Source organism: Chelmon rostratus, chromosome 17 (genome assembly GCF_017976325.1).
Source record: "Chelmon rostratus isolate fCheRos1 chromosome 17, fCheRos1.pri, whole genome shotgun sequence".
NCBI classification, from domain to species: Eukaryota; Metazoa; Chordata; class Actinopteri; order Chaetodontiformes; family Chaetodontidae; genus Chelmon; species Chelmon rostratus.
Window position 1 is genome coordinate 8417000 of NC_055674.1, and position 23929 is coordinate 8440928.

At 43.1% G+C, this 23929-nt stretch overlaps 1 protein-coding gene across 2 annotated transcripts; it reads right to left on the reverse strand.

Annotated features, from left to right (window-relative positions):
* Window positions 1–91: 91 nt before the first annotated feature.
* camsap3 (calmodulin regulated spectrin-associated protein family, member 3) lies at window positions 92–23635 on the reverse strand. Of its 2 annotated transcripts, none has more exons than XM_041956557.1 (17): window positions 23161–23635; window positions 16641–16903; window positions 9290–9430; window positions 8958–9044; window positions 7617–7755; window positions 7395–7534; window positions 7211–7295; window positions 7071–7113; window positions 6913–6968; window positions 6598–6634; window positions 4389–6522; window positions 4163–4287; window positions 3591–3883; window positions 3391–3484; window positions 2846–2964; window positions 2627–2745; window positions 92–2506 (listed from the first exon to the last, which is right to left on the reverse strand). In XM_041956557.1, the coding sequence occupies exons 1-17, from the start codon at window positions 23291–23293 to the stop codon at window positions 2207–2209; spliced, it is 4308 nt and encodes a 1435-aa protein (XP_041812491.1). In that variant the 5' UTR covers window positions 23294–23635; the 3' UTR covers window positions 92–2206. The 2 variants fall into 2 exon arrangements, with proteins under 2 accessions (XP_041812491.1, XP_041812490.1); XM_041956556.1 differs by having other exon boundaries at window positions 6598–6670.
* Between the last annotated feature and the right edge of the window lie 294 nt (window positions 23636–23929).

The window sequence follows — 23929 nt, forward strand, 5'->3', positions numbered from 1 at the left end:
ATATCACCCACCCATTCAAAGTTCTAATAACATAAACAATGCAAACGCAAGCGGGAAAATAAATATGGGAATGAAAAAAACATAGATGGCGATGATTTAAAAGAAGGATTTTTATTTGTCTGGTCCAGTTGCCAAGGATAGTCAATTTATGAAATGAACATACATAATGTGCTGGCACAGATTCGATAACAAAAGAGAAAGAAAACAACATAAATGTTATGACAACTTCTATGAAATGAATGAGTGATTTACCACCTTAACCAAAAGAGACATAAGTAGAACCTGAATCTAAACATCAAATGCACCATCTAATGCAAACCAAATAAATACACCTCTGGGTGACGTGGGGGTTTCTAGGGAAAATTGCACAGAATCAAAATATAGTGTTTAACTACCACATACTACTCTTTACAAACACATAAATACAAACATTCACTAATTCCATATGCACTCCTACACTCACACTTTTAATCAATCACCTTACCATTTCTCCTTAATGCTCCTAGACATTTTTTTTTTCACATCTGTATTGGAATCTCATTCAAACAACACATTTGTTGGAGGCAGTCAGTGATTGGAAAGAAGACAGCTGCACCATGGCAGCTGCTGTAGTGCTAAAGACTGCAAAGGAAGGGAAGAAGGCCAATTTCCCACAGAGTTTGCGGTGATATTGACCTGATCGCAAGCAATTGCAGGGTTGAGTGTTTTTCCTTACAGCATGGACACATTGGAAAAAAAATAGAAAAACAGCTCAGTGTTTTACATTCCCCCAGTTACGCATGAAGGAGTCTCTAGAGACTGTGTGGGGAAGATGAGGGCTGTTACAGTCCGGAATGATCCTTCATTAAGAAACCTACTGTTTATATGCCAGGGCACATAAACAGGGAATCGTATAACAAGAAACAGACTCCAAATGACCTAAAGGATTTATTAATCCCTAGACAAAAGGTTTCAGCCATTTTCAGCTGTTTGACAATTTCTATTCATTCTCATTCACTCGTTCTCATCGCAAACATACATCTCACTAATGCTTAAGCAGCAGGCTAGCTTATTCGTAGCTTACAAAGGTCAACTTACTTTTTACAAATCATTGTCAAAAAAAAAAAATCAAAGTAATCAGCATTCAGCATATTTTAAATCAGCATTGATTATCATTTTCACACAGAGCTGCATCCAAGTAATGATAAACATGATAAAGCCCTCCTTCATGTTTCCAGTATTGTTTTTCAAGATAAGCTCAGATAACATTTCAATTCATCACATGTTGAAAATGATAAAGCAAGTTAAGCGGAAAAAAGTCACATGACTTTCATTCTTCTTTCAGCTCTCGAAGGCCGATTTGTCCAGCATGTCAAACATGTCAAAACAGTATAAAAAAAACATCCAGATGTCTACAGCTGAAGGAGAGTTGGAATGGAGTGGAATGCACAAACTATGGGGGCACAGGCAGTTTCTAGGTGTGCAAGTCCACTGACAACCACAGTAGCCACCACCAGTGCAGCCCACAGAGGAATCACGCACTATATTCTGGTCCTAACTAACCAGTGAAAACACCCCTGAATGGAAATGAGTGGTTCGAGTGTGTGTGTCCTACATTCATATGAGAGCAGTGTTACCTGCTATTCATTTTCAGCTGAGATCTCCTATCAGAACTGAGAGCTGAGCAACTTATCTCAGTAGACTGGAGAGAGAGTGAGCCCTGGAAGAAGAAAAGGCAGCAAAAGGAAAAGCAAGCAGACATGAGAGGGGTGGGAACTACTCTGGCCCAAAATACTGTTGTGAGGGCAAAGGCAGTGTGGTTGTCCCCTCTTTTTCTTACCTAAGAGTCTCAAAAATGACTCAAGGGGCAGGGTAAGGCAAGACATGAGGAGGCAGGGTGCAAGGTAAAGAAATTCTTCATCCTGACAGAATCATTTTACAATCTAGGTTGACCAGGCAGTGCCAATCAGAAGCTCTCAAGAGAGAAACTATTGTAACTACATTGGCTGAATGTGTGAGTGATTGGCCCTTTCTCTTGGCATGTAGAGTTGACTGGATTGTTCTCGGGGTCCAGGTTGATAGCTGGCCAAAAAGCAGTCATGCTGTACACTGCTAGTCTAACTCTGTAATAAACAACCTCAAGTGCCTCACTGGCCAAAATAGAGGACAATAAGAGTCAAGTTGGGAGTTGGTTCCCTGAATTCTAACACCCGTCTTAGGTAGGTCTTTATTTGGGGGTGCCAAGCTTCTTCGGAGTTCCTGGGCGCTTTTGCCAAAAGTGACCTGGGATGGTGAAGGCGTCAACACTCATGGACATGGTTTTGGACGGGATGACAGTGAACTGCTTGCGGTCAGAGCTGTACTTGTAAATGGACTCAACCATCTCAGGTGTGATGACCCGGGGGCCAATTCCAGTGAGCCGTACCATCTCCTCAGTTTCAGGATTCATGGTGTAAACTGCTCTGAACTGGCAGCTGGTATCTCTGAAGAGGATGAGGAAGTGGTTGGCCGTGCTCTTCTCCATTTCCTGAGGAGAAAGAGACAAAAAACACAAGGTAAAAGGAGCTGACGATTGAAATACTAGTCACTTCTAGCCTAGTTTAGTGTGTACCTCTTTGTTGGACTCTGTTACAGCAGCATGGCTTACCTCTACAATCTTGTTTTTCTGTGGTTCATTGACCTTGCCAGCCAGGCAGCAGCGAGTGATAGCATTATGGATGATGAACTTGTTGGACTTAAAGCTAGGCTCCTTGTACAGCTTTGGTCCTGCAAAACACAGTATTCCAAATGTCATTAATCCAACAAAACAATGCTGGATCACTGGATTCATTTTTTATAATCTTTGAGTTGGGAACATATCACTGACCTGTGTATTCTGGGATTGAGGCAGGGGAGGAAATAGTAGAGCCATTCTCCCAGTCTTTCTCTCCATTCTGAGCACTCATTCGTCTTGGTGACATTAGACGGGAGGGAGAGTGTGAACGGCTAGAGGGAGTCAAAAAAAAAAAAGTTCAGTTCAGTTCTAGACCTTGAGGCTGTGTGTACATGTTACATGCACCTTTGTCCCTGATAACACTCATAAGAGCTACAATGAGACCTGTAGTTAGTATACAATTGAACACACACTTTGATATCAATATTATGACAATATTTTAGGGAAGGGAAGTGGTGCTGGCAGAATATATTTCCAAAGAAATCTGGAAACATTATGTCAATAATCACAGTAATTCTTGTTTGTTTTACTCTACTGGATCACAGTTACAATATAACGATATCAATATTCAAACAATAACTTGCACAGCTCTACTTTATTATAGGGAATTTACTGACATGGAGACATTTTTATGTCTCTGGTACTAAAAAGAACCTTGACACAGTTTTAGACCAAGCCAGCGTCAATGTGCAGGTTACCTGGGAGACTTCCTGACAGTCAAGCCTCCGGAGTCATTAGCCATAGAGGACAGGTTCATTGTTGAGTGGGAGTACACCTTGTTCAGCCTGGTGCCTACAAGGAGGAAAATAAATTATATTGAGAAACCAAATATGTTTAAGTGTAGGAAGAGTTCATACAAAGACTAAGACCAGCGTGTGCAAACATCAGAACTATTTACCCATGAAACCCTTGACGGGGCTATGAGAGAGGACGGAGTCATCTCTGAACACAGTCTTGGGTCTCTGCTTCTTGACACCGCGAACTGTGGTGGGCTTCTGCCTCAGCACCTTGTCCAAGTCTTCCATGATCTTCAGCTGCTGTCTCCTCTCATACTCCTGCCTGGTGAAGTCTCCTCTGCGCTGGGGAGTCCCCTCGACTGGTGGGGTACTTGATGCTGGAGGGGTGCCTGGGGTCTGGGGTCTGTCTTCACTCTTATTTCCCCAGCCCTCGATGATCATCCACTGAGGCTTGCTGAAAGTACAGAATGATAATGTGTCAAACTTTCAATGTGGGATGCTGACATTGCAAAACCAACGATAAAAACATGAGGAGACTGATGATTCAGACAAGTTATAACCACAATTTTTTTAATTCACTAAACATGAGACAATAAATCCTAAACATATGCTGCTAAACCTGACAACAGTAATCTTCAAACTTTACAATCCTGAACAATTTAATGTAAGATACTCAATGCTACAGTCTTAATTTTGATATGAATACAGGTGTTTGAATAAAAAAGGGTCTCACTTTGATTCTTTTTCTTTTTCCTGCTCAAGTTTGCGTCTTTTCATCTCTTCTGCTCTCTTCTGCTGTTTCTCCAGCAAAGCTGCTCTTCGCTGGGCCATCTCATCCTCCGGCCGCTCCTTGTCATCCTAATAATAAAGGCCGTGAAGTAAAAAGGCATGAATGCACTGACCTTACAAAAACAGCATTTTTAGAACTGTACGTACAGTAATATTATTCAGCCACCTACCTTGAAAAAGAAACCAACCCCTCCTTTCATCTCTGGCTCTGTCCGGTCACTCATTGAATCAGAGAAAGCATCGGGTACTTGGTCATCCTCCTCCCCATCTCCTCGCAGAGCAGACAGCGAGATCTCTATCAGGCTACTGCGTTTGCCATTCAACACCCCAGGGGCATCACTCTCAAACGAGCACTCCGATGGGGCCCCAGAGCTGCAGCCCCCAGCTGAAAGCCCTTCCTTCTTAGCCGAAGGACCATGCGAGGGCCCAGCCTCCAGGTCCATGCTGAATATACTATGATCGTCAATGGAGCCAACTTCTGATAGAGCGTCGTCTGCGGCAGGACGGGGAGTTGGGGTAGGAGTTGGTATTGGGGTCAGTGCAGGTGTGGGGACAGGAGTTGGACTAGATGAGTGCAGCCCAACTAGGCTGTCAGAGTCACCAATAGAGAACGTGGATGAAGTCTGGACTTGGGATTGCCAGGGATTTACACGGCGAAGGTGGGGGATGCGGTCCACGTTTTGAGGTGCAGTGATGACCCTCGATAGGGTTGGGACCTTAACATCCAAGGGACGACTGTGTTGGTGGTGTCTGGGGCTTTTAGGGGGCACAGACTGGGCTCTACGGTGGACCTGAGGAGATTTAGGAGGAGTGATGTGGTTTGTGATTTTGCGGGATGGAGAGGGAGAGGAGGAGGCTGAATTTAAATCTCGGGTGGATTCTCGTGACAGGCGCGCAGGAGCAGGGGCTGGGGTGGAGGTTTTAGGGCTGGCTGGAATGACCCAGGATTTGTTGTTGGAAGCTGAAGCTTTCTTGTTGATTAGCTGGTTCTGCTGCTCAGTCAGCCGCTGCATGTCACTTTGCAGGGAGCTAAGCGCTGCAGTCAGTTTGGATACAGCATTGTTATAGTCCCCTAAGGGAGCTACCATTTTCTCACCAGGCATCCCAGAGCGCTTCTCTCCTGGTGTACCTGCTTTTTCTTTAAAGTGACTGGCCTCCTTGTTGAGCTTAAGTCCTCCTTTGACATTACCCTCATCCTCCACTGAGAAGCGCTGTTCATCTTTGTCCTGCTGCTCTTCCTCTTCCATTCGAGCTAGCCTTTCTTCCAGTGTCAAGCGAGAGAGGTCTTCTTCTGTGGATGAGGTGCTGACCTGGCCATCCCCTCCTTCCCCCTCACCTTCGCCCTCACGCTGCTCCTTCTTTAACTGCAGAAAGGCACTCTTCCCCAGTCTTTGCCGGTGCTTTGCAAAAATGGCCTCAATGCGTTTCTTCTGGGCTTCGATAGCCTTGCGCTTTTCTTCAAGCCGAACCCCCAGCTCAGACATATCATTATTGAGTTGTGGGCTCTTGCTGGGGCTTTCTTCAGACTTTTGGGCCCACGTGGTCATCTGAGGAGAAGTGGGGTCGCTGGCTTTGGGAGAATCCACTGCCTGTTTCTTTTTGCGTTCTGCAAAGCTGGTCATCTTTACACCACTGTCAGACACCTCTTTGCCATGGCCTCTAGTTGAGTGTGCACCAGCAGCTGGTGTGGTTGGAGTGGACTGGGCCTTAGGCAGGTCTTCCGATGCATCTGAGTCCACGCTGCCATCTCTCAAGACCGAGTCATCATCTCGTGAACATTCAGAGGTGTTTCTGGTGCGAGCGGGCTCCCTGGATTCTCCTGCGGGCCGGTACATCATTCCTGAGCGTGTAGGGGCAGAGCAGCTGATGGGTGCTAAGTTAGGCAAGTTATGTCTGGAGCTAGCAGGGTCATCAGGAGAATGGAGGTAGAAGCCATCAGGAGCACCATCAGGGTGTAAACGAGGTTCCATCTTGCTCTCGTTGTGAATAATTTGTAGAGCCTCTTCGATGGTGGGCAGCTCTCCTGTTTCACTTGCTGCAAGGCCATTCTCCTCTGCCAACCTTGGGATACTGGGACTCTGGGTGGCCCAGGAAGCTCTCTGTGGACCGTTGGGGCCAGGGGGTTTGCTCAGTAAATGGCTGAGGTCTTCAGGAGGGGTGTAGGGCACCCGGGTCATATTTTGGCCTGCTGGGTTGAGTTGGTCTGAGCTCACAGAGCGAGTTATCACAGGGTTGCCCATCACAATGTCCACATCACTGTCCAGGCCAAAAGGAATGCTGAAGGATACAGCTGACAAGGGGCGGCTAAGAAGAAGAAAATAAAGTGAGTATACATACAATAAAAGTATGTTAAAAATGGTACTGAATGTATAATCCTACCTGAGAGGTTTCTTGCTCCATGTCTTTCCAACTCCTTCTATATGAGACATTGAGGTAGACTGAGTCAAAGATCCTAAGTACAATGGGACACACACAGACATGTAAAGGCATGCACACCACACAGGGATGCACAAATCAACCAAGCAATACACCAAAAAAAGGAAAAAAATAAGTACAATAAGTTGTCACGAAACACATCTAAAAGACACAAAAACAAGGATTGAGAGAAATGGGTGAACCAGATTGTAAAATGATAGAAACATACACAAAACACTGTAGCTTGATGTAATGATGACAACACAGTCTTAAACTTACCTGATGCAGGAGAGGAGATGGGGAGGAAAGGCTTCTTGAAGATAGAAGGGGAGGTACTGTAAGGTAGAAAAACAAATTTTCAGTTCAAACAAGTGACTCATCCAAAAAAAATGCCAGACTACTACAAATGTAAAATCATATTTAGAGAGCCTCTGTACCTGTTACCACTGAAGCTACTTGGTGTTACCGGTGTGGATCCATCTACCAAAAAAGAAATCCCCCAATAAGACTTTATAAGAGATGTTTAGTATTATGATTACACATTATTACACAGGACCACAAAATTGGTGACACTTACCTAATGTGTCTATTGGCTGAACGAATTCTGGCCTTCGTATTTCAAACCAGCAAAGCAGTTCTGCTAGGAAGCTCAGCAAGTTGAGCTTAAGGAATCACACAGAATAAATCAGGCTCTAAGAAGCACTTATTTTTGTTAATGTGTCGGTCAGATGATTAATGATCAGGAATGCGAATGTTAGTACCTGAAGCTCCTGCGGTGTGTACAGCATGTCCTCCAGTGCCACGTGACAGCAGCTCTTCAGACAGCTGTCGCAGAATTCCCGAATGAACTGCAGGTTGTACAGGCTGTCTGCTACAGACATTGACTCCTTCATGCAAACATCTTCAAGTAAGAGAGGAAAAAGTTGTGTTAGACTGATATATACTCAACAAGTACTAAAAAACTGTTCATGGTTTGTTGGTACCTTCAAGTCTTAGCAGGCCAGGACAATAGTAATGTATGACCGCAGCAACAGCACAACCACTGGCCAGGTCTTTGACTTCATTCACCACGGGAAAAATTGGTTTTTGTTTGGACTGAATTTTATCCTTCCTGTAGCGGAGCTACAATAAAACAACAACAAACAAGAATATCAAATAGTGCAGTGTGACCTTAGTGGTACTTTGTTAAAGTTTATATGTGAAATACATGAAATATTAGTGAATGTTAAAACCATCATCAAAGGCAGGGTTTTCCAAACATGGTTAGATATATGCATTGTGATGCATAACATAAAATGTCAGCAGTATGAATATAAGAAGAGAGGACAAATAAAGGTCATGCTAATGTGTGCAAGAGAGAGAATTTAGATGAACAAATGGCAGATATAAAAGGAGTAAATTAATCAGAGCAGAAAGAATGAAGGCTTCGTCAGGAGAAAGTGGGACAAGTGAGGGTCTCAGGAGGCAAGAGAGAGAAAAAAAATGTTTCAGGTAGCCCACAACTATAGTATAGGGACAAACAGCCCACTGTCAGCAGGAACCAGCTGACTACAAGCCTGTCTCTGTTAACACCCATGGCCCTTCACACACACAAAAACACACCTCCGAGTTGCACACCAGAGGAACCGGTTGTACATGGCAGTTTCAAGGCCTGCTTGAGTACTGATTGTGATTCATGCAGCACTCTGTGTGCCAACACACAATGCCTTTCGCGTCCCTGTCCTGCCCCGCCCAATGAAATCTACGCTGTGACGTGCAATTTAATGCAAGCTAGGTTGTGATGCACACTAGCATTCCCACACCAGCATATGGAAAAAAAAAACACACCTGACTATCAGACAATTGCTGATATATTTGATGAAGACACTTGAGGGATGGAGGGACAGGGGGAGGGAGCAGAGGAAAGGAGGGAACTTACAGGAACAAGTTTCCAGTACCAGCGAGTAGGACACTGTCAGAGAGGAGGAGGGAAAGGAAATAGAGAAAGACAGGGAAATGTAGAACAGGAGCACAAGGAGAGGTATTAAGCCTACAGTGGAAGAACTAGACAAACAAGAGAAAGGGTTGGGATGGTAGTTTCCTGAAATGACAAGACAACCCTGTTGACAAAGCAATGACACTACCTTTACTTTTAGTGTGCAAACCAGTACGAACTGGTAAAGGCCTACAAGTGCAGCAGAAGTAATAATGTGAGCTTCATACAAAGCCCTTTGGGTGCTTTATAGCACTGAGTGCATAATCCTAGACAGATTAGCACGTGTGTTTGGATATAATGATGTGTGCCAAGGAATGGAAATACACTGGGTGTGTAAAGTAATACTCACAGAGGGTTGTACAGGTTGGGGCTCTGTGATGGCCTGAGACGTGTCATTCTGGGCTCCTTCAGTACATTCTCTCAGCTTCTGGTTTAACTGAAAGCATGCCAAGAAGAAAAAGCAGTTAACACGCAAAGATCACAAATCTATATTCTACTTGTTGTCATGTTTCTGGCATGGACAGTAAAATAATTACGTCATCCTTATTTCTGCAGCTAAACAGACACTGGATCATCCACAACAGAGGTCTTAGGAAGAAAAACATCTGAACAATGAGTGATTTCTGACTGTAAAGATGTGTGCTTCAAACAAGTACTGTTTTTCTTTGGCTTTCTCCTTACCACATTAACCCAGTGAAGCAGAGCATCCTCCCAGCTGGAAGCTCCACCCAGAAGTTCGACAGAACTACACGCCTTCACCGCAGTCACCGTCTCCATGGCTCCCACGGCCATCAGGGAATCAATCACTGCCAGGTGAGCATTCTGCACCCATCACATGGTAGAAGTAAGAGGAACTGTCAGAGGTGTGACCACTCACAGCGAAAGCCAGAGAGCCTTTACAGCATCAGTCAATTTCATATAACACAATAATGCCGGGTACTGACATTTCTACTGCTCTAGCAGGGCACTGCTCACTGCAGAACAGAGATCACCTTTGACTGCGGCAGCACTACCATTAATTACCAGCAGCATCCTCTAGAGGTCGCCAGAAGCCAGCTGTGAGTCAGCAGAATGACGGACAAGAGGTTTAACCAAGGAAACACACAGCAGTAGACGTGGGTGAACTTTGGACCTATGTTTGAACAATCATTGAATAGGCAATGGGCCTGTAATATGATAACACGTGTGTCCCAGGACTGTCATTCCTCAGCTGCTTTACCTTTATTTGCCTTCTCTCCAGCATGCTTCCCCTTCCTTTTGCGCAGTGAAATACTGCTGTATGACTCATGTGTAATAGACTACAGGATAAAATGAGGTGTTGTAACTAGATCACCAGGAAGCATAACAATGAACAGCTTTCTCTGTAAGAAACAGGTGTTCCGTGTCTTTACTGAAGTTTTGGTACAAAACTGTGTTTTTGTCAGACAATGTAATTGATCCCCCCCACCCCCAGACACATATACAACAATCAAACATTATTTCTCTTGCTAGCACATATTTGATATTCCAAAAGACACAAATACGTTTCCTTTCATGTGAGAGACCATTAGAGTCCTTTCTAATGGCTAGAGCCCATTAAAATGCACCGCCAACATTATCAGCTCAGTCAGAGAGAGAGCGCCTTAACTCTATAAACCTGTTAGCTCATTAGAAGTTGTGCTCTGTTTGTGCCATGGAGTTGCAACCAACAGCAGTTTGTATGTCTAAACTTAACTTAACATAATGCTGTAAATGATTCAGATATTTGAACTATTTTAAGTACATTTAATTCACACAGACAATTGGCCAATAAATGAACTCTAGGGTTTATTCATGACAAATAGAGCACTGCTGTCCTTTGGATGATCACAGTAGCTGGTAAATAAAACTTGTTTCAAGTTTTAGAGAGCCTCAACAGGACCACAGCTCATTAACACAGTCATTCCTACAGTGCATGCATGCAGTCAATGCATGTATAATCTTTCTTATTTAATGTATAACCCTTCTATCTTTGTCTCCTCTATCTGCATCACTTTTGGTTGCCATCAAGCAGCATTACAAGAGCCCCTCTCTCCTTGATATACTGTAGCTAATTGCAACAAGCGCCTTGTTAAAATAATTAATTCTGACCAACAGAGAAGACGGGCAGGTCGCAAAACAACACATTCCTGTCATGGGACCACTCCTTCAATCTCCAATCTTCAGTTTTGATCCTAATCTGTACAAATCAGTGCCTGTTCCCTTTCACTACTTACAAATTCCACTTTAGGGGCCAGACATTCCTACTCTAACCTCTTATGTTGCCCCAGATGGGGGCTGGTGGCAGTCCAGCTGCGTGCATGAGCCCTGTCTGCATGTCTGCCTACTCAACCCTGATGTAAAGTGCTGACCTGGGCAGACCTAGTGCTGGGGTGGGCAGGGCGGGCTATGCCAGCAAAGGCTTGTCAGATAGCATTGGGCCAAGCTCTCTGGATGTGCTGCAGTAAGTCACTGGGAGCTGTGTAGCCCTGGCAGGCTTGCCCTCCTGACACTGTTGCCAAGACTTGAGCTGCTGCTTGTGTGTCTGTGACATGACTTGTCTGTTCAGTGGAAATGTCTGCAGTACAAGAGGGGACAAATGGCCTGACAATAGGGACTGGGGCTACTCAGGGTGAGCCACAATCTCACTGATTCAGAGCACTATTAGCAGGGATAACTGAAACACAGTAGGGCTGGATACAAATTTAATTACAAGTTTTATACTGTGATTATATTAACATATTATATTTGCAAAATTCTGTAGTTCAAAATATCTATCCTGAGCAAATTGTTGTTTTGCATGCTACAGAGTTACTGTATTAAGTATTAATTTGTTAATTGTTCTGTGTGATACACAGAACAATTAACAATCTGTGCAATCTGTGTGCATACATTGGCCATATTCTGATTATATACTCTTGGCCACGTCACTAGGTACACCTATACAACCTAATGCAATCCAGTCCAGCAGCTTTGCACCATATTTCTACCTTTATGAAGCTTGTAATAGGCAGTTTTTGTTGTGTTTTTCTACTGGACTCCATTATATTGACATGTGGTTCTAATTTTGTTCCTGTCCCATGCTTGTTAATGGGATTGGCAAAACATTAGAACATCTCTCACTATAATGTAGTCCAAAATGGTTAAATTAATAGCTCTATAATAGTTTAAATAAAAAATGAACATTATTATATTTGCAAAGGTTCAATTTATGGCTGAGCTGTTGCATTTGATTGCATTAGATTTTACAAGCGTTAAGTTGCCTATGAGTTTATAGTAATACTAAAAAATTGTGTCAATATTGTGGTATCAATTTCAACCATTTTTGTTCTTGTGTCTCTGAGGCCTGCTAAATTCTGCCAGCAGCCATGTTTCAGACACTCTGTATGAAACTAAAGTGATTTAAGGTAGTAACATATTGTTGCATTTAGCCACAAGTATAATCATAGGTTGGAGTTATTGTCACAGTGTGAAAGGAGACAGGATGACGATGAAAAAAGGAGAGGCAATGAGAGGAGATGAAAACAAAAGAATGACAGACCTTGTGAAAGTGGCCGTCCATGTTGTCATGCTGTATAGTCGTTATTCATACGAGAGAGTGGAGGAAAATTCATGACAAAAACAGCAGAATGAAAGGGGAAGAAGGGGTTGCAAGTGGATTTCCCGTTGCAGACCCATGAGAGCTCACTAAGCTAAATCACAAGTCTGCCTAATGAGAGGGGAGAGAGGAGCAACTCATGAACACCCAGCACAGAGCCTGCCAGATCACCATAACAACCAACCAGCTGACCCACAATGCATCTCAACACAAGCCTGACCGCAGCATTGCTCCGTGCCCCTGGCTTAGCACCGGCTCTCTGCTTGGAAACATCCAGCCAGCAAACAGTTAGCACCGCTCAAACCGATGTAACAGAGAGAGGAAAAATTAATACCTCATCAATTAACCCCATCAACATGAAATCTTTCTGGCTCTATTTGGCAAATCTGCTAGCATAATCCCGTCAAAAACTGAGTCAAACAAAGAATGCAAAGGCATCTTGTGGATCATTAAGTGAGATTACAATGAGGGCAAAATCTGATTATGTCTGAAATATGACTTAACCCCATCCCCCTACTCTGCCTGGTGCGTACTCAGGGGCAGACAAACAGGGGGATCAGGCAGGTCTGGGGCCCAGCAGGGGATTTTAGACAGGAGGTTCTCTCAAAGAACACAAATATATGAACACTCATATATATTTATGAACTGTATGCTTAAACAAGGAAAACCACTGCAGAACACCTTTACACCAAACTTGTTTAACACACGGTAGAAAAGTTAATTACTACTCCACATTAGTTTCTCATCAGCCAAGGCCCAAAGCTGAACAAATGGTGTAAGATGATGGTTAGCGTTTCTGATAGTCTGCCACTTCTATTTTCAACTAAGCTCCTGACTGATGCTCACTTGACCAGAAACCTGCCAACACAGCAGTATGATTTAAGACAAAGTGTCAGTGCCTAGTATCTAAAACCAACAGGGGACCGGGAAGAGGGTTAGCTGCATTATGGCTACATGACTTGCTTTGTCACTGTGGGAACAAATGCTCCCATCACCAGTGTAATAAAATAGTAGTTATGTATTCAGTTATTTACTCAACAGTACAGTATGTTTGCAATGGATCATTATGATTATACTCTACTGTATCAACCTACAATAAATGTAGCAAATTAGTTTGATGTTGTGAGACATATTAGGTACATGGTGAGTCAGTGGTCATCTCTGGCGTGTCATCCAATCGTGGATGATGACGTTCAGTCTGCATTGCAGATTATCTCTAATCTGGGCTGGGCCACCACTAGAAGGACAGTTACCAGTAGGGCACACATACACACAAGTGCATGCTCACGCATGCGCGCGCACACACTAAAGCTAGCAGCAGCTGGAGGCTCCACTGCTCAGGATGTGCCATCTACAAAGTGTTTCTTTCAGGACAACCCTGGTCTGTACAGGCACTGGTGCTATCTTGGGTTCGCAGGAGCATTGCCAATGACTAACTGCTTTAAGACCTTCATACCAGCCTCTGCACGCACTCGCAAAGTAGGGCAAAAGCAGATGCATTGCAACTCATCCAGGCCTTAAATTAATTAAATCAATGTAGCTAATGTTTCTTAAGGTTTAAAGTTTTTTTTGTTTTGTTTTTGCAATATGTCCAGTATGAGATATACAAAAAAAACAAGAGAAGGTCTATGTAAATAAATACATCTTGTCTCATTTTCTGAGCTCAGTTTGCCAATTTATTAAATTTTATATGGGACCCTCTCATATTACATACAGTTCAGAGGAAAAGGGAACTCGTTTTAGATTTGTCCCAGATCACATAGCTCACACCACCATTTTCCAACTATTACCTAAGAAATTTCAAGGTCTAGAAGCAGAGGACAAACAGCAAGCGCTCCTTCATCCTGTAGTAAGTACAGTTTGATGAGGAGAATAATTATAAGTGAACTATAATGTGTTTGTGTTTGCCCTACTTTGATAATAGCACAGACTGTGTAGCTTTAGAAAGAACAGGTCATTGGCACTGTGTACTGATGCTGATGCAGCAACCGAAGCCAATACCAGCGTCTTTATGGGTTGAGGGTCAACTTGTATCCCCGGATTTATACATGCAAAGATGCAAGATGTGTGATGCATCAACAACAAAGTGAAAAGTCATCAACAGTACATGGCTTGTCAGATTAACTGGCAGTAGTGTTAATTTGTCAGCAACAAGCATGACTCAACATGCTTTTGTGTACACGCATGATATGCTATCCTCTTGTTTGACACAGACATGTGATGCTTTAATATACAGCAGTGCTGCAGGAGACTGCTGCTGCTTTAAAGCCGTTTACTGGCCAAGACCCACATTGATGCTCCATCCTTCTAATGCTGCTGCAGCATGACCCACTTTCTTTGCTTGCCACACTGTAGCTACAATGTCAGTCATCAGCAGACAAGCTCAGAGAGCTGCCTTGGGCCAAGCAGAGACTGGAAGTCTCATATACCAAAGCAGCAAACACGCATTAATATTAACAGCCAAAATAAGAGTTTAAAGATTAGGATTTATGGTGGAGGTGGTCCATGGGTTGGCCTAGAAGCAGCTACCAGAACTAAAATGCACGCAACCAGACAAATTCATACACGCACAAATTACAGCATCACCATGCATGAAATAGACCATTGCAGTAGTGCTACTAGTGTGGCGTGATAGTAGTAGTGATGATGATGAAATTGTAGTTTTAACTTTGATTACATCATTTTGTAAAATCTTGCTATCGTGCTTTTTATTTTTTAGAATATTTATGCCATTGAATGCTTTGTTGCAGAATGGCATATCTGTCGGCACAGGTAGTGCATTGTCAGACAGATATCCTACCAGAGCAAGCAGGTGTGGGGTTTTGTAAAAAAAAAAAAAAAAAATAGTCCTCCATAGACCTCTAGTTGGAAGACTACATGACCTCAAATTAGGTGAAAGAGGAGGGTACATGTGACATGCTTTAGGCTGTAGATTTTAGCAAAACAAAAAATCACCCATGAAAATAACAGCACTGAAAATTACTGAAATGGATTGAAGAACATTGAAATAGATACTAAGACTTGCATAGTTAAATTATGACGTGTGGAAACAGAGGTAGCACAGGATATGACAAACTAATAAACAATATCAATAATAGAAAGAAAAGTCCCATAAATGAGCCTTTTCCACTCTGTCGCTACCAGCTTTCTTCCTGTACTGTGTCTTTCATCTTCATCTGTTCAAAACAACCTGTCAGGTGGCAAAGTACAACTTTATCAGTATATATTTAAATTGATTTTACAATTACTAGATGTAGCTGTACTACAATAATACATGAAGCACACTGAAATTCACATGATACCAGGCCTATACTGCTAATGGTCACACAGTTTCTGTGCTTTTTAGTTTAGAATTGTCACAGACACATGCACACCTTTCCAAGATACAATAAAGCTTATAATCGCAAGAGCACCAGCAGTGCCACACCTGCTGCAGTGGCCGGTACACAGCAGCAGTGGAGCAAACAGCTTTCACCCAACAACAACACAATCCATACTGGTCCCTGGAGACTCCCTACTAAGCTTTCAAAAAAAACATCACATGGTGCACATGCATGTGTACCTTGGTGCGCATACAGACCCTGTGGTAGACCAGCGACCTGTATCTGGAAGCTAATTGGGATCTGAATAAAAAATAAAGGTGGATCAGGAAAAAGTTCATAATCTGTATAAAGGGAGGTTTTGAAGAAATACTTCAAAATCGAGTTACAGTGAGTTCCTGTTGTGTCAACAGAAGCAGAAAGGGAATAAATGTTCCATTAAACTGTTAAGCATCCCTCATCTTTGAGACTGTTATGATTCGTTATATGAAAATAAAATTAGTTATCTGTAGGTTTTCAGTACGAGGAATTTGGGACTATATCTTGCGTGTGCTAAATAGACAGAGAATGACAGAGAGAGAGAGATCCATTGTCAAGGACTAAGAGGACAAACCTGTTTCTCTTGTTTTAACTCAGTGAGTCAGCCCAGATTATTCTCTCAACACAGTATCTAAAGTTTCACCAGAACTGTTTAGCCATTGTTGTGCAACTGATCTGGACCATCTATTGAATCCAGACTCTCCCTCCCTCTCACACCCTGGAATTAAAGTAGTCCTGTCACCATAACCGCCCTAGTCCTAGCAGCTGGATCCACTCATCCCCTAGGATCAGCTGGGGGCAACATAGGGGGTGGGGGCAGGGTTGAATGGGTGGGGGTCTTTTTGATGTCCTTTAATCCCTAGAATCAAAGCATATACAAGCGCCTATATCAACAATAGCATCTGGTTCCACAGGAGGAGCTTTCACTCCTCTGGGTGATAGACAAACATAAAGCAGTTTCTACCCAGTTATAGGTCAATCCATGCAGGCCACTACCCCCAAAATTGCATGCCAGACTGGTGTGGGGTCATCACCTATGTGGTTACTGTTCCCATAACCAAAACATAACATACCATACCATTTTAATGGGTTTGTGTCGGAGGTCTGCATCAGTCACTGGTGTGTCCTGATCTTTGGAGACTATGCCTCTCTGAGTGAGGAGCTGCACCAGGGCGGCGTTGTCTTTGGGCTGTGCCTCGGCTTCAGTGCCCCCCAGTAATAGGCTGTAGGTACGGCAGTAGAGCTCTGAGGACTGCAGGAGACGTGTGACTGGCGGTTTAAGGTGCTCCTGCTCATACTGGTCACAGTAGAAGGGATCACGCAGCTCTGCAGGGACATTCTCTACCAAGAGACAAAACATACAGACACAGTTAGATAAGTTCCTGCAGCAGTGGCGCTACTACAAAACTTGGCTGCAAATTTTAACAAACAATATGCTGAGGGACAAAATTGTCATTAGCAGTTCCTTCATTTCTTCAGTCAAAGATCATCTTGTTGATGGCTTCAAAAGCTGCTTGCTGCCAGGTTCAGTGGCAGATTAAGACAGCTGGTGTATACCCTGGAGTCATAATCACACGAGTGAGTAGAGCAGAGCAAGCATCAAGGTCAGTGGGGCATGAGGAGCTCAGAGGTTGGCATCTGCAGATGCCAAGACGCTCTGTCACTCATTTCTTACCTCTTTTTAAACCCTTTGCCTCATTTTTGCACAAAACGTGAGGGAAAATCTCTTTTAGATCTTCACAAAGATGACCTCAATAGCAGAAACCAGCAACCTGATTAGAACCTACAACTTCAAAACTTTCAACTCAACTTAGAGAAAGTGTAGTTAGGTAACATGTAGTACAATTAGCGGCTACCTGAAGATTCTTAAAGAATCTGTTCAAACTGGTCTTTCTGTAAATAAGATCACAGCAACGCTTGATCAACGCTTTCCTAAAAACATACACTAGACACACCCTATGTGAAACTGGTTTCTCTGCATCCAGACCAAACCAGCAGCAAACTCAATAGCCTGTGTCTCTGTACAAACATACTGAATAAGCTTCTCACTGTTTTAAAGGGCCTTCGGGAAAAAGGTTGACATGCTGAAAATACCAGCAGTCTGCCTGAAAAGAGAAAGGAGAAACTTATGAGTGTCTAAGTTTGTGCCTAACGAAGAAACAAAGTGGTTATTACAAGGGAGGTGTCACCATGTTGTTGTATATCATTATAAAGTCATGTAATGGATCCACTGACATCAGACAACAAAACAAAACGCCCAGCTTCAGATTAGACAATGCCCTGTTCTCTGTCTCTCACTCTCACACCATGATGACTATAGCTGTCAGACAATATTGTCAGTCACGCCACATGGTCCACTTTGTTGTAAATACACTCCAGCATGCCAAAACTAAATTGCTCACTTCCAAGCTGCAAACACTGTGACACACAGACCAAAATGCACACCTTAGTCAAGAGAGAAAAAGTCTTCCCACGATGACGTGTTAAAAAAAAAAAGAAAGAACTACCCGAGAAGGCAAAGCAGGATGCAAATGGCACAACTCAGTGAGATGAGCGAGATCGATATGAGCATGATGATTTGCCTGTGTGACAGTCTCACCATGAAGGCTTTTTGTGTCACAGACAGCATGCCACAGAAACACACAGAGCACAAATTTGAGGTTGCAAATTCATCCACAATGTTCCGAAACTATGAACCTGAACATTAAAAATAGCAAAAATCATTGGACCAAACACACACCTAAGGTTAAAAAACTGAAATGAATAAGAGGCATAAAAGAGTGACTCCTTAGCAGCCTTAAGCACAGCTAACCCCAAGCAAAAAGGAAGGTGACGCCGCCAAAACGTTGACATCAATAGACCTCCAGGGAAATATTTACAATAAAAACACAAGCTTGTGTGTTTGCATAAACTGGAGCAACAGCCTCTCTGTCACTTTCACAGGTCATGAGGTCAGTGCTTATCTACTGGTCTAAGTAAGATATCACCATTGTGGGCGAGCGAGCAGACTGCTCATCAAGTAGAAAGGGTTGAGGAAGCATTTACCATCTACTGAGGAGAATCTGACCAAGAGACTTAATCCGTAACCACCTGCAGGTGCCGACCCTGACCTCTTACCTTCTGAGTAGAAGGAAAACAAACTGATTTTCTCAACAGCAGCGTCAAGTTGTTGTTGTTAGCACCATTTCATTGATTAATTGGTATGCACAATATCGAGTCATGCAATTAAAAAGGTATAGTGGAACTGGTGGAGCTTTCCATTGCGGCTGCAGTCAGTTCAGCTGTGTTAGCTCCTATCTGTACTAACCTGCGTTGCTCGATAGCCTGCTGATAACTGGAGCCATGTGTTCTTCTACTTCATTGACTGATCGAGTTAGCGTGCTGGTCATGTCACAGACATTGCCAGACAGCAATCAGCAGACACAGAGCAATATAAACACATCCAAAGGTTGATTGAAAGTAGCCACTATTTAGAGTTTGCTGGCTCCTTTGGGAAAAAAGGGTTAGGCAAGACCCCAACGCCCACCCCTTCTCACTTTACATGTAAGTGGAACAATCAGTGTTGGATTTCAAGGAGATTGTCACAGCAACAGTGAACATTAAGAAAGTCCCTCTATTAATAACACAGCACAGCAGTTTGCAAAACCTTTAGCCAAGCTGCTTCCTGGATCTCTTCAAGAACCCTGACGCAGAATCAAGTTTGAGATTAGACATTTCCACCCCAAGGTCATGTGCATCAGTGCATACCGGCCCAATCAAAAATTCAGTTTGGTGATAATGTTTTTCTTACTATGCCACATATGGAGAACATTTTACCACATTAAAAACTCTTAAATGTGTTTTGATAAGTCTATGAGCCATGACTTTTAATTTCTACAAATAAAATGAGCAATAAAAATCATCATCCGGTGGAAAGAATAAAACACAGATGATTATCCACTCTCATTTATAGAACAAAGCAAGTACTGTTGTTGTTGCCCCAAAATCTAGCAGTGGTGAGCCGGGCTATGTTAACGCCCTACCCTACATGTGACCACTAGATCTGAGCAAAATACTAATGCTAACATAAAGACTGCAGCTTAGAGGTTGCCAGTGGACATGTCTGTGTGTTAAGACCATACTATTCTATTAACAATAATAATGTTGCCTAATTTCAGAATGTTTCAATAGACAGCAGTAAAACATACAATGACGCATTCATTAGACTGTAGAAGAAGTATCTTAACTAGTCAATAAACTTCAAATGAAATAATTGATTTGACTCACCATCTGTTCCATTCCTGTGGTCAATCAATTTGAAATGAATGATGTGCATGCATGCAAATTAACATATTTGATCAACGAGCCAACTTCTCACAGCATGTCCTCAGCGGGAACAAGCACACTTCAAGCACGACATGAGCTCTCTCTCATCTCCCTTTACATTCACAGGTCCACTTAAATATGGCATCCCTAAGAGCCCTGTGTATCCTGTAACATGTAACATGTCCTCTCAGACAGCGCTCTAGGATGACATAAGCACAATAGCTTTAAATTGCATTAAAGGGCCAGTGCACACACAGAATCACATCCTGTACAGAGAGTGTGATTAGGTTGTGGGTGCTTGAGCGACTAATGGGACAACACTGGATAACAGAGTGACAAAGCATGCAGGATGCATTTGTTTTGGCAAGTATCCACCTTGCTGTAGTGTCGTCAACTCGGACACAGATCTTTGTATATTTTTCTTCACCTTACACTGGCCTGTGTGGTGTTGCCTTGATGACTTCTCTTGCAATAGACTATAACTCAGTAACTGTACCAAGGGGTTTAGCCAAGTCAGGAAGAGTTTCATACAGTGCACCAACAGGACTTCCTACAGCTTGACTAAATACTAATAACAAGGCTACATCCTGCTCAGGTCCTTGTCCCTTGTTGACTCACCATAGTTACAAATGATTGGGAGAGGATGAGTAATCATTTCAAGAGGATTTAAGTATGATCCAGGAGCTTTGTAGCTAGGTGAAGCTACCATGCTAAAGAAACACAAGTTTGGACACGGTGGTTTGGTTTACTAGAAAAAAGAAATAAATCAGGAGAGGATACCAAGAGACTGCTGACCAAAACGGGGAATGTTTAAGCTGGGCCATAGGTTGTTTCAGCTGTTTACAGATGGATTACAAACACACACAAATTACAGCAGCTAGCTTGGGCTCAGAAAGAAAACTGAAAAACAAAATCATCCCTCTGAACATGTCAGTTTATATGAGCAAGTTTCTCCCTACCCTACAAACCGGTGAATCAAGAGTATCTGCTCTCATTCCCGTGTAACAACACAAACTATTTTGCGTCAACCTCAAAAAGATCTTTCAAGTCATCTGTCACAACTTAGAGTGCAGATCATACACTGCATGCTTGCCAAACCAATTTTCTTTCACCTTCGTGGAAAACATTATACATAAATCATATGTCAAGGTATGACAAAACATCCTCGGCACTGCGCCACCAAACATCTATCAGGGCAGTCTTAAAATACATACAACCCAATAAAATAACACCATGAATAATATAATGATTGAACAGGCCCACACAGGCCAAAAATCGCACTTGCTGACGTCTATGACATAAATAAACCAGCACTAACTGACAAGTATATTAGAACATGTAATGAGATTATATGATGGTTCTTAATAATGTTATGATGAAACATAATTAGTGGGCGGATAAAGCAGAGCCGATGGGGAACACCCATAATGCATGGTGGATGATTCTGTCTTTCATTGGCTTAAGGAGACAGGAAAATAATTGCTGCAGCTCTTTTCTTTAGCATTTAGAAAATCTGACATATATTGTGTTTCAAACTGTTAAGCTTAGGCATGGTTACTAAGTGTTATAACACTAGTGCTTTGGTTGTGGTGAAGATGAGGACAAAAATCCTGCAGAAACTTTGTCTGAGATTGTATTCTGTGCACTTCCGCTTCCTAGCTTTTCTTCATGCTACCATAGGTATTCAGTCCAAGCCTATGAGTAGTTTTCAGATTATCATGATTGCACACGGATTCATTCAGGGCCCCCGGTAGAGTTCCTTTTTGATTTAGCTTTTTTACGTCATCAGGCCCTTGCAAGCTTCCAGACACTACTGTTTAACCTTGAATTTGCTCTATCTAAGTTAAGACCTGACATGTAGACGGTGTGTCGTCCATGTGAAAGTCCATTTTGCACTACAACGACTCAGAGATTAAAAATGTCGCCTATTGTTATCACTAGGTTAAGTGACCTGGAAGTGCTGAGGACCAGATGACCCGGTCTGGCTCCTGCTGTGCTATCTGTAGTTCTACCCAGCTGAGTTTTTGCAAAGGGACGCGATGATGTCATCTTGACTTGGCAGAAAACTGTCAGCAAGGCGGCTGAGTTGATTAGAACAAAAACTACACATCAACACACTCTTGGTCATATTCCTGTATCTTGGCATGGAGAGCGACTTTGACCAGAGGGCGTGGTTGAGGTGCTAAACAGAGCACACAGAGGCTGCAGCAGACTATGGTCCTGGTCCCAAAGCCTGCCTGGGATTGTGTAACACACAAACCATACTGTTAAAGTAAAACAGGGTTCACTCTACGCCACTTTCCAGCCGAAACTGAGTGAGGTCAAAGACTAAAACCTTGACCATTAACCTCTGAGTATTTATTTACATGCACATCACAAGAATGACAATATGTTTGTTTTGGGGGTTTTGTCTTGTGTTATTTTAGTAAATATACCCAGGATTATATGGAAAACAATGCCCTATCATTAGACTACAGTGTGTACTCTTCTGGTAAAATAAAGTTACAATGAAACGACATGGGGCCATTTCTCAAACAGGCCTGCTTTGGTGTCTTCTTTGTGAGATCTAATCTTTACCAGATAGGGCTTTAAAACAAAGAAGAGACTTGTTATCACCGACTATGACACGTAGGCCCCATGCAACATTATTTTCTTAGGTTGGAGAGTTTTATATCAGAGGCTAGATGGTTTCTCACAAGCGCTTCTCGAGGTTTGTTGACCAAGGATAATGAAAGGAAGCCCCTGACAAATTGCAATGGAATTACAGTCTATTCACTCAGAGCACAACGAGCTGTGTATCCCTCATTAAAGCGGTCTTCACACTGGCTACTACTGGCTGTCATCGCCGATAGTGAAGAATGGTACTGGAAATCATCTCCGCCCCATGTGCCATGCCTGTGGAACCGGATTAAAAACATATCCAGCAGCCTGCAGTTTGTGACTGAAGCCTGGCGGCTAGAAATACGACAAAATGGGTTAGCATGATAAGGCCTAGGGAGGAGGCCTTTCTCTGACACACGTAACTAGAAAATGTGACTGCACACTGAGCGAGGACAAATGACATGTGTCAAAAAATGCATCGCGTGCGTGGTCCCCCTTTCATATGATGCTCTTTGTGCTGAAAATCGCTGAGCTACACACACACTGCAGTTCTCCTACACGCATGTGCTTTTCGCCACACTGCTGAACAGAATATAAACATTTTGCTGGACAACAAAAGGATGGTGGTCTCCCTACGACCTCTCTGAACAGTATCATAACTCACCAGGCCCGTAGCCTCAACTAAAACCCACCTGCACTGCCGTAGGACTTTGCCAACAGCCATCCGACACTTGCGCATATTTTTGCTTTAGTACAGTCATACAAATCCAATGGCTTTATGTCTGGGACCACAAAAGTCTTCTTCATGGTAGGGGAGTCCACCATAGCGAGTCTGTAAAAAATGGGAAGCGGTGCTGGCAAAAAAAAGGGCTACAAGACTGTATAAAAATATTCAAGCGATCATTCTTTTAGCTGACTGCTCCACACGATCGGGGCTGGGAATACGACTGTGGGTTTTGTCGGGAAAATATCCGCCCCGGAGCTGCTTCCTAGCCAGTTAATGTCCTCTTCTTTGCGGTTCTGGAGACGAAATCCCCGTGAAATTCTGCCTTACGACCACGCAAAGTCCCGACACACCGGGTTGTTAGAGAAAACCGGACTATTCCCCTCGTTTGTCCCCTTTTTCGTCCGCATTGCTGTGTAGTTGGTTCACCGTGCGCAGCTCCACTGAGATCCCGACCGATGACTGACTACCAGGTGCTCCACACTGGCATCAGTCGCTCACTCCACCGTCCAATAGAAATGGAGTCTGAGCAACAAGGGCGGGATCTCCCTGTGTGAGCACAGACAGCAGGTAGAGGTGTGGTGTGACTTTTGCTACTATCTGCTGGTACACACACACAAACACACACACAGAGGTGAGCGCCAGAGGGGGCTCCTTTTGACGGGGAACGTTTAACAGCTAGGAAAGACCTAATAATAGAAATATTACCGCGACAACAATCTTACTGAATTAGCCTT